Source organism: Coffea arabica, chromosome 2e, assembly GCF_036785885.1.
Source record: "Coffea arabica cultivar ET-39 chromosome 2e, Coffea Arabica ET-39 HiFi, whole genome shotgun sequence".
Lineage (NCBI taxonomy): Eukaryota > Viridiplantae > Streptophyta > Magnoliopsida > Gentianales > Rubiaceae > Coffea > Coffea arabica.
The window spans coordinates 10,779,416-10,791,439 of NC_092313.1; the positions used below are offsets into that span (position 1 = coordinate 10,779,416).

The 12,024-nt window shown below is 34.4% G+C and overlaps 1 protein-coding gene across 1 annotated transcript; it reads left to right on the plus strand.

Moving 5' to 3' along the window:
* The first annotated feature begins 4,662 nt into the window (after window positions 1-4,662).
* On the plus strand, window positions 4,663-9,930 carry LOC113730905 (uncharacterized). Its single transcript, XM_027255888.2, has 7 exons — window positions 4,663-4,897; window positions 5,338-5,391; window positions 6,031-6,155; window positions 7,494-7,639; window positions 9,144-9,291; window positions 9,384-9,546; window positions 9,635-9,930. The coding sequence occupies exons 2-7, from the start codon at window positions 5,382-5,384 to the stop codon at window positions 9,724-9,726; spliced, it is 684 nt and encodes a 227-aa protein (XP_027111689.1). The 5' UTR covers window positions 4,663-4,897; window positions 5,338-5,381; the 3' UTR covers window positions 9,727-9,930.
* The last annotated feature ends 2,094 nt before the right edge of the window (window positions 9,931-12,024 follow it).

Sequence of the window (12,024 nt, forward strand, 5' to 3'; positions counted from 1 at the left end):
AATATAATAATATACAAATGAGTTAATCCTGTATATCCTAATACTGTATATATAATGTTGATTGAATACATGATATATATGTAAATGTTAAATTTAAATTTAAATTATATATCATACATCTAACGGTAACCGCACAATACACAGCATGATGGTAGAAGCGACTCGTAGCCTTAGGCCATATAATCTATATCCTAGAAGGTGGGGATAATGATGAAGAGGACCAAGAGGATTGCTTTGCATGACAGCATTATCATGGTTATTCGCTTTGGAAGCACCACTATTGTAGAAAACAAACAGTTTACATTATTGTCATTCAGTTTTCCATTCTTCATAATAAATTATCTCCATCTTGACCCCTCAACTTCTTGTTCTTCTCAGATGGAGTGGGGATTTGGAAAACTCCTGTGTGCTTTGTCTTCATTGAAGGGTAAAATAATGAGAAAATAAGTGTCCGAGCATTTCATATGAAAAGCTGTCTCGTGTGTGGTGGCTCCATAGCTGCAAAAAGGAATGATGTCTTGTGAAAAGGATGCCACCATCAAAAGACTTGTCACATGGGGCAAATATTATTGATTTTCTATACCCAATGATGCTTTATCAACCCATCTCTACCAGAACCACAAATTTAATTCCATAACCAATAAGTAGTGATAATTCCATAACCAATGCCCATTGGTGATTATATTAACCTTCGGAGCACATTCTCAAGTCGGATATCAAGACATGCAGCATGCAGTATGAGACACCATCCAAAAACAATAGAAATAAAGCAAAGCTTATAGTGGCAGCCAGTCAAAGGTGGGGCTGATATATGGTCTCCAAATAGGGGAATTAGGAGTCTCAAAATCTGAAAAAAAAAGATACAATTCTGTCCCACTAATTGCTTCTCGGCCATTTCAACTACAGGGCAAATATAGAATAGTACTATTTATTAACAGTTAATTAGTCCAAGACTTCAAACCACCAACATTCTTTTGTGTTTTTTTCTTTTTCCTTTTTTTTTCCCAAAAACAGCAGTATATTTTGCAACATATAGTTTGTTGCCTTTCCCTAACACGCGTCTAATGGTTGCGGATTAAGGGGGACAGTAAACACAAGTATCTAATTGCAGAATCAATCACCTTATTAGAAAACTTTTGGGCTTTTCTTCCCCTTATTTGTCTGTGTATTTGGGTCACCTTATCTGTGAAGAACGGTTAATTAATAAAAAAAGGTTTCACCATATTAAGATTTAAAAGGCAGATGCAACCTTCTCTCTCTCTCTCTCTCTCTCTCTCTCTCTCTCTCTCTCTCTCTCTCTCTCTCTCTCTCTCTCTCTCTCTCTCTCTCTCTCTCTCTTATAGGCAGTAGAATCTGAACTCATGTAGTTCAGAAAACATTTTCTTTTAATGTAAATCAATGTAAGAGGTGAATGGAGTGGCAGGTTTTTTTTTATAGATAAGTGCGATGTTTTAAATCAGAATCCCATACTTATAATTTCTTCCACTTTATCACTCAACTCAATTATTACAATTTCTCTTATTTTACTATTCAATTCAATTCAATCCTTTTTTCAAGAGCCAATTTATTTGTCTTTATACATTTGAAAATTTGAAAATATACGTGTTTTTAACTTTTAAGCCGGTCAATGGTCATGATGGTAGCAAATAATGACCACATACCAATAATCAAGGTTTGACTTTTCACTTTAGTACAGTGGTCTTGCCCAAAACCCTAAACACTAGCTAGTTTGGGAGATGAGATTTGAACAGAAAAGAAAGGAATAGAAGAGAAAGACTGGATCTCCCACATTTGAGAGTTTTAAGTGAAAGGAAAGGAAAAGAAACCGACGGAATTGGAAGGAGGAAAAAGTAGCTACCGTTTAAAAAAAATTTCCGGCCCAAATCGGGCAGAAAGCAAAGGAAAGCACGGAAAGGCAGCAAAAAGTTTTTTAAATTGCCCATTCTACCCCTAAAAAGCTGTTGAATGAAATATTTATTTACTTATGTGTCCAAAATCACTTCTTTTCTTTCATAAACTCCCAAACAACATTAAAACCTCTTCCCTTCTTTTCTTATCTTTTCTTTTCTCTCATAACTTAACCTTTCTCTTCCTTTCTTTTCTATCCTCAACTCACAAACTAGCTATAAAACAGGCTTTTGCGTTGAATTTTAAACAAAAGAGAATATTTTGATCTGACAGGCACCGTACTAACTGCGGAAACAAATCAGACCTACGCTGCTCCTCTCCTAAAGCCCATGCAGTGGAACTCCAACAAGTAGGCTTTGACCAACCCTTCGTGGAAGTGGATCTGATACACTTCGTTACCTTTTTGTGGCAGCCCAAAAGGGTTCTGCCTAACACGGTATTGGGCCTCAAAGCTACTCAATCTGCAGGACGCACTCGTTAATAACGAGGCGGCATCGATAAATGTTTGTGCTGTAATTTTTTTTTTTATAAGGAAAAAATTTGGGTAGATTCATCTTCTATCACATATCAAAATATACCCCCAAAATTTAATTCACTTACGAAAGTTCTTACATATCATTCACCAATACAACCCCCGTATTGACAGTGAAATAAATTAGTCTGTTCTTACCAATTAAAGATATCTCACAAATACTAACTTTTCAATTTCCTTCTGAAAATAGAAATATATTCACCGGTCTAAAATGTTTTCAACAAGTCAAATAAAATTTACAAGTTCGGTGATATGCACAAGTTAACATAGGAAAGCTTCAACCAAGTGCTTAAGTTTGGCCACTCATAGGTTTGAGTGTTCATATTCCCCTTCCAATAGATTTAGGGTGCGTTACATAAAATTGAAATTTTAAAATTGAATTTTGAAGTCTAAAATCTAAAATTTGTATGCATTAAATTAGTGAATTGTTAAGTATTAAATTTCATACATTTGAATATATATTACATTAAGTGCTAAATGAATAGCTTATCACTTATTTTTTGAAACAAATTTTGCCTATAAAATTTAGTAGCATTTAATTAATTCAAATATTCTAGTTTTGGTTATCAAATGCATCTAAACGTGTTAGAATCTGAGTTCATTAAATTTAAACATTGAATTAGGTTATCAAACGGCACCTTAATCTAGAAAATGCAAAAATGATACTACTATCATGGTCAAAATTTGGAAGTTCGGTTCCCATCTCGTCAATTTATTCACTTATTTATCTGTTTATTTGATAAACTCTTCAAGCTAAACAAGAAATTGCAAAATTAGCACTAGTTTGCTATCCAGGCAGGATTTCCCATTTTCACTCCGTCTGATTTCATTCTCCAATATACAGTTTGAGTCCTCCTAAATGTTTATACAGTAGAAGTAGGTTGTCATCTTTGTTTAAAAACCACCAGAAAAAAAAAGAATAAGAAAAGGTTTGTAGCTTTCTCTATAACAAGATAGATATGGACCATTTTAGGTTTAGCCCAATCAAATTTTTAGAATAGTACTGTGACATTTTTTGCGATGCAATCGATGTGAGATAAAAAAAGATAATAAATTTGTAATGTGATAAAAATATTTTTTTAAAAAAAATTACTATCCAAACATGACCACTTCGAATTTGATCAATTGGGAATCGTAATCATCAGCAAGTGAATGGATCTTATTTGGACTTTAGTGGTTCAACAGAAATTTGGCACTTGATAATCGCAAAATAATAAATATTAGGTTTGTTCCTCTTGGTCACTGTTACGGCTATGATTTTTTTTTTCTTTTTTCTTTTTTGGGGACAACCTATATATGATAGTACTGCTAAGTGCCAATTAAGTAAATAGCTAAAATAAAATTAATAACAAAAAAAAACAACGGATCAATAATCGCCATTAATTGAACCTAGATACGGGCAGACTGTTCTTTCAAACAATAGATATATTTTCTTAATGCCCTTTTAAGCATTATTGATTAGCCATTGGCACCCTAAACTTCAACGGTTGATCGATTCTACCTTAAATTATCAAATTTGTTGCATATTAATCAAATTTCATGGATTAGCGGATTTATCTTGCAGGATTTGTTGCCTAGCGTGTCCTCCCATACGCTTTCAACCTATATTACATGTCACCATAACAAACTAAATTAATAATTGTGTCACATTATTATTCGTGTCATTTGAAACATATGTTATAAGAAAATGGGAGACAAAGAATTTACTTGTTTTTAAGTACAATTGGGTAGGCTATTATAAATCAATAATTTGAGATCTTAAAATATGCAATTGATATTTAAAACAGATAAATCATGACTTTATAAATAGTTTAGAAAATACTTTTTCTTATTCAAGTATTAGTTTAGAAAAAAATTTTAATAGACTAGTATATGAACTCGACATCACTTTTTCTTGCATATTATCTATACTTTCATAATCACATGACTCTTGAATATATGACATGATTCAGAAATGAGGCCATACATTGATTATCGGGTAATGTTTAATAAACTACAAGAAATTTATACCGAATTCCTCAAAAAAGGAACAAAAAACTTATACCGAATAAATCGAAGTATTGTCCTAAACTCCCAATAATTTGGGCGGGCTTTTGCAACCAACCAAACAAAAAGTTAGGAAGCAAAGCAAGGCAAGGGGTAGATCAACCGGTTTTTTTAGAAAGCGTGGTCCTTAACAAAAATCGAAATTGGAATCGTCTTCCAGGGAATAGTAATAAATAGTGCTACCACATATGCTGCAGAAAAAGACAGACTTAACCCTAAACTCCATTTTCTCTGGTTTCTTCCTCTATCCTTTGTCCCTTTTCTGGAAAATTTCCGCTTGCATTTCTTTCCGTTACCCTAACAGAACCCTAATCGAGCAGCTAGGTTCCAAGATATCGACTGGGAATTTCTCGCCGGCCACTTTAACCTTGAAACTTACTGGGCCGCTCAACTCTCCGTACTCATCAGACGGTAATATCATCGGTTTTTTTTTTTGCTATTTTTTTTTAATGTTTTCTATACTTGCCTGCCAGTTTTTTCATGTATTATTGAATCCATAACATTTTGAGATATCAATTCCCGAGTATTTTTGGCTATTTGTTGCTGATTGGATTGGAATCTTGGCCCTTTTTTTAATTCTAAATTTCGGCTAGTGGGCTTCTAGTTTTTATTACTAGAATACTTGAACTAGTTTTCTTGTGTCTGGCTTTTTCAATTAATCGATATATTTTGTTTTGTTGGAGGCAGTTTTCTGTCTAATTTGACGGTCAAATAAGAAGTGATTTTTTTAATAAATTTTCTTTTGTGGGTTTTGATGTTAACTGATTGCTAGCTATTTCAGTCATAATTATGGAACACCTTTTTTTTCTTCTCCTTTTGCCCATTTGGATTGATATATGAAACTAACGCAGGCATTTGAAGTTGCAAATCTATTCAAAATCAGAATCAACAGAAGATGGATTGGGGTAATGTTACTGCCTTCTTCTTTCCTCTTTAGAATTATGCTAGTCCTTGAACTAATTGCGATTTGGTACTCTTTAGGATTCTGTTGAGTGTTCATGTCTTTGCTTTAATAAATATCGTGTTCGTTCTGTATTTCAGATTTGATTTGCGCAATATTGATTCGCTGTAAATTTTCAATTCAGTTTGACGAGTGGCTATTTTTTAGATCTTTTCGTCGTAGATTGGAGTCAGCATGAGTATGGTTGACCGAAGTGTTATTCTTTGCTTAATGGTTGTGATATACCTTTTTTCGAGGGGGTTATAAGATGTAGTTTTGCTTCATCTTTATATGTTAATTCATGAATTGGCCATCTATTCCTTTAGACCAACTTATGGTATTTTCTTCATATTTCACGTGATGTGGTGTACTTGTTTGTGTTGTTGCCAAACAGTTATTTCATCTTGCTGACTTTGGAATTTGGTTAGAGTTGCAACTTATGCTTATCTAGGATTGGCTGTAAAATGTTCATTGTCCATTACCTTTTTTTTTGCATTTTTTTGTTAAATTGCACTGAGAAAATTCATGTCATTTTTAATATACTCTGTGACCACCAATATCTGCTCTTTCTTTATTAAGCTGTTGGTCATATGTTGTGTTTCAGAGGATGAACCTATTCCGGATATTTTGATAAAGGAACAACCTAAAACTAAAAGTTTGTGGGATGATGAAGACGTAGATGACAATGACGTGAAAGAGTCTTGGGAAGATGAAGATGAGCCTGCTGCGGTATTTTTGTTTTCTTTCTCTGTTCTGTTCAATCAGATGTAAGATATATTCAGGTGTTGAATTAGAATGAGGGAATGCCACCTTAGCTAAACCATATGCACAAAATTCCAGATAATTGTTTGTTCCATTACTTAGCATGAGTTTTAACTGCATTCTTGATTTTTCTTAGTTATGTACTTTTGTCTTCTATCATTGAAGATTCTTCTAACCTGCTTCCAGTGGGATCTGTATTAAGTTGCTTGAGTTATGATACTATCTTTTGCGTTTATTGATATGTTTTCCACTTGAGTGCTTAGTTATCTTTAAAAACCGATTTAGTTCACCCTTGTGCTGCAAAATGCAATTTATTGTTTTTTATGTTCAAGCTAATCACTGATTGAGCTTTATTGGATTTACACACGTTTTGAACAAAATTGTATCTTTGAAGAAAGATCCAAACTTCACACCAGAATAAGAACTGTACAGCTTCGGGTTAGATTCGACTGATTTATGTATTCGCCTCTGCACTTCTGTCTTATACCCATCTTCAGGGAGTGGTCTCGAGTGGTCTCTGCTTTATGCATTATTGAAGTTGACTTACTAGGAAGGAATGTTTCCAGTGGACAAGTTTAACCTATAACCTTTTCTCCCAACTCGAAGAGTAAAACTTTTGGTGCTATCGTAGTACTTTTACCAGTAGATATCGATGGAAACATATCGTAGGATCTTCTGCTTTTGTTACCCTCTTCCATCAGCAAGTTTCTTGATGTTGTAAGAATAGGTGACATGCGGCCATGTAGGTCCAAATGCTGCATGATGAGTAGAGATCACCTTTTCATATCCAACTTGATCGTTGATTAGAATGAATAGATGATGCTTGTTGCTTAGAAAGCCAAAGCATGAGTTGCACCAAAAGCAGTTTTAGGTGACCGCTTTGGTACAAATGCTGCATGATGGCTACAGATCACCTTCCAATTTTTTCATTCATTTGGCTTGCCAAACTAACTGATTGTCGCTAAGAAGAAGTAGATGACATTTTGTTACTTGGAAAGTTGAAGCATGAGTTGCACCAAAAGCAGTTATAGGTGTATGTAAAACTAATAAGTTGTCCTGAAAATTGCTTAAGATGGGATATCTTAGATTGGAATGGTTGTGTGCATCAAGAATTCAGAATTTTGACTGTAAATGGAGTTAAAACTTTCCAGTACATCGTTCCTAGAGCTTAAGTTAATCAATGTGTGGACTAGTCTATACGCGTGTTTGTACAGCATGTGGTTTAGGATGTTATGTCACTTGGGATGCATGATGTTTACAACAGTTGCTTTCGAATTGTTTATGTGCTTTATCTTGATGTATCAGGCACCCATAGTAGAACCACCTGCTGCAAAGGTCCCAAAGAAGCCAACAGCAAAATCAGGTGAGCAGAAAGAAAAGAAAGGGAAAGCTGCTGAAGTTGCAAAGGAGGAGCCACTAGATCCTGTAGAAGAAAAACTTCGCCAGCAAAGGTAATGTTTCTAAAATCTTACTTTTATTGTTTTCATAATTTCATAAATAAAGAGAGAGATGTATTTCAAGAATAAGCTTTTAAGGAAATAGAAAATGGGGCTTCAGAGATACAGAATTAGTTGGGTTGACAATGGTCTCCATTGTTGAAGGAGTAAACATGATGAAGTGTATTTTTTGGGCGAGTTCAATCATACTTGATCCTATTTTAGCTCTAGTGGAGTGGTAATGTAAGTGCAGGTTTGACTGCCACATGGAGTCTTTAAGTGGAAAAATTTGCTTTTTATGTTTAAATGGATCTTTTGTCTGAACCATACAGCAGGAGGTATTTAGTCTGGCTGTGGTCGGTCAACTGGAGTCTTACTGTCTGCTTGATTACTTCTAATTTCTTACTAAATGCACAGTAGATTTAGTGATACATGTACTTCAATCTGAAAAATATATTATATCATTGCAATGGGAGATAGTTTTTATTTATTTTCTTGAGACCATTGAAAAACAAATTTGTCTTGAGCTTATAAGCTAATTATGTTTTGTCATTTCTAAGGTCTTGTATACCGAATTGTTTGTTTTTTGAAATTCACAGTTTTGTGCATCCTCTCTTATTAGTTATTCTACTGTCTTGAAATTCACTGGTTGGTTTCTCTTTTTCTCCTCCATGTGATGATTGATGAAAATGAAATTAATAGTAATAACATTGGACATCAAGTCAAGGTATATGAAATTTTCTTAATCTATTGACTCATTTAAATTTTTGTCAGGGTAAATAACATTTGTGTGTGTGTGTATTTTTTTGGAAATATTCAAGATGCATATGTTGAAGAAGAAACAACAATGAAGAAAGAGCTAACTTTGTTTAAGTTATGGGTTATACGATAGGTTTTCTCACTGTGGGGCATCAATTAGTATACTTAGTGAGGGACAAATATAATCCTTTAATGAGCCTCTTCTACTGTAGGCGATGCAGATGGATTTACTAGAACCCAAACATCTTTCAATGGACATGAAGGACTTCTAAAATTAAGATTGTAGCATTCAAAGAAGTTAGAATAAAATGTATGTAAAATTATACATTATATGGTGTCAGCATGCTTGCTTTTGTTATGCTAGCTGAATCTTGCTTCCCCTGGATTTTAGCAGTGGAGAAAAATTCTGCTTTAGAGATGAACTTTTGAGCAGTAATTTTGTGTATGTTGCCCTATACCCTAAAGCATCCTTTTCCTGTGCCACTCTTTTCTTGAGAAAGGATATGCATTTCCTTCTTTGCAAATGGAGCCTGATGAAACCAAAAGAATTATCCCATCAGGATGGAATCTCAATATCTCATAAAGAAGCCATCATGGAGCAGTACACATGTATGGAACATAATTTGTGAATATTGTGACTTGCACATGCTCACAGTAACCTAATGAAGCATCATTCCGTCTCTTGTGCTTACTTGATCACTGGCCACTGAGTATTATGTTTTCAGTGTCTGTTCATTGGGTTTAAGTATTTCTATTGCAGGCTAGTAGAAGAAGCTGATTATAAGTCCACGACTGAGTTATTTGGTAAGAGAGGTGATGAGAAGACCCTGGACAATTTCATTCCCAAATCAGAAGGTGACTTTGCAGAATATGCAGAACTCATTTCCCACAAGCTGCGTCCTTATGAGGTCTGTTGAATTTGCTCTGGTTATGATTTCACCTTATTGTACGATTTGCTGACTCCTGATTCTGTGTTGCAACCAAATTGGGTTGATTGCAGAAAAGCTACCATTATATTGGTTTGCTCAAAGCTGTAATGAGATTATCAATGACTTCACTGAAAGGGGCGGATGCCAAGGATGTAGCCTCTTCAGTCACTGCAATTGCAAATGAAAAGATAAAAGCCGAAAAAGAAGCAAATGCTGGGAAGAAGAAGACAGGAGGTATGTTGGTCATTATCTTCTGGTTTGTTGTAAAGTAAATTGGTTTTAAACTAGTGGTGGGTTGTGAGAGACTTTTTCTCATCCGCAGGTGCAAAGAAGAAACAGTTGCATGTTGATAAAGATGAAGATGTCGCGGTTGTTGATGCATATGATGGCTTTGATGATTATGATTTCATGTGAGCAAACTTTTGGCGGACCATGTTTAGATAGGCCGATTGTTGTCAACTTTTTGAGTGTTTCACACATAGAATTTTAGGATCTTGCATATACAAAGTGGAGGAGGATGATCCTGCGGCCTGTTTTCTCTCCGAATTGAGGAGACTGATTGAGTGCCATATTGTTGTCTTTTGAATAAAAAGTTTTTAAATAATTTTGATCAGTTTATCTTCTTTGTCCTACTGCTTGCTTACTGGATCGAAGGATTGTTTGCGGAAGCTCGAGGAAGTATTTATATGTTGTTACAGTAGTAAATATAATTGTGAAGTCAACTGTTAAGCATATGTTTCTGCAGTTGTTGCTTTACCTATGATTTACGTCTTTTCCTCACTGGATCTGTATTTTGCATTAGCCTTGAGCTACATACAAAATGTTTGACTTCAATGGGTGCAAACGTTATCAATGTTTAAGCAAGTACTGGGTGTTAATGTGTTTGTAGTTTTTCGTATGAACTATGATGAATTTGCATGGGGGTGTTTTTGAAAAATTAGTTTTTTAAATATAATAAATTTTTTTTTTAAAGTACTTTAAAAGATAATCTAACAATTAGTTTAAATTTTTTAAAAATTTTTAAAATATCTCAAAATATATTCTAGAAATTCTTTTAATTTTAAATATCTCAAAATATAATTTAAAAATTCTGTTACAGTAAAATTTTTTAAAAATATTCTCAAAAACAGCTAATCCAAATGGATGGTTTTTAGCTTATAGGACTTATGTGCAGCTACAACTACGCACCCCAGCTACAACTACGACGGATGCCTCGTATCTGTAGTCTCCTCTCAGCCATTGCTGACTTTTGTAAAATCTTGAACTTTTTGTAAATTTCCGAGCATAATGAGATGACTTTTTGCTGACTTTTTGTAAATTTTGTAGTTTGTCTAAAATGACGAGAAAAGTCATCTAGTGTATATGAGGAGAAGAGTTCAAACTTAAAAGGGCCTGGTAGACTTGTTACGGCTACTAAGTCCCCTGGGTGAGGTTTGTTGATAAGGTTAAGAAGCAGCTTAACGTAAGCATTTCGTGAATGAGAACAATGCGGAACGTTGGGCCCAATAACAAAAAAGACCAAAAGGTAATTGCTCTGTTGGGCCCACTTCCGTTTGGAGTTGTGTTTGGATTGAAGATTATTTCACCTTATTTACATCTTATTTACATATACTGATTTGCTTGCATTATCAATATATTTTTTAATCACCTTTTTATTTCACATACATCATATCGAAAACAGTGCTACAGTACTTTTTCACAAAATTATCTCAAATAATTTACAACCCAAACAACCGAGTATTTTACTAAAGAAAAACATAACCACACAAAAGATCCACTCCCAAACATATTAGTATTCTACGAGTAGACCAATTCACCAGATGTTGGCGCCATAATGGTTACACTTTCTATGTAGTATATAGGAATAGGACCTTTCCAAATTAAAGGAGGTAACTCAAATTGGGCTAATTGATTAGAATATTGGTGTATAAAAGAAAAGTCAGACACTTGCGGGTCTGACAGGGACGTTGTATAAATCTATGGGTGCCGGGCCGTGTCAGCCCGGCACCTGACACCAAAAAATTTTTTTTTTTTTTTATAGTTGACACATGGGTGCCGGGCTGTGTCAGCCCGACACCTGACAAAGTCTGCAAAAGCTGGCTGCCGGGGCACTCTCTGCCCGGCAGCCAGTCAAATTGTTAAAAAAAAAAATTCGGCAGGCTGAAAAAAAAAGCTGGCTGCCAGTGAAATTGTTTAGAAAAAAAAAATGCGAAACAAGGTACTAAACTATAGAGCCTTCTTTTTGTTGGGGAAGAAAGAGGAGGGGTTACAGGGGCACTGTTGGATATACGTAGAGGCGGTAGGGAGTTGGGAATGGAAGCTAAATTGCAGAGGAAAGAAAGCTCCTGTTAAGTGAAAAGAAGCTCAGCAATTTGTTAAGTGAAAAGAAGGCAGCTCCTGTGAAGCAAAAAAGCTGAACCAAAAGAAAAATTTACGTACGATAACTGTTAGCCATTTAGTCCGGGTAATTTAAATATTTGAAATAATACCTATGCTAATAAAATAAATATATAAAATTAATGTAATTAGCATAGCTTAATTTCGAAACTAGTGATATTAGTTTAATGCAATTCATTTTTTTGTTAAGATAGTTGATAATTAGTTTACGTTATGTAGTATACAATTATTTTAATTAGTTTAGTGGATTAATTAGTTTAATTAATTGAATGAATTAATTTTAAGAGGTCTGATTAAATGAATTTAGATGTATTT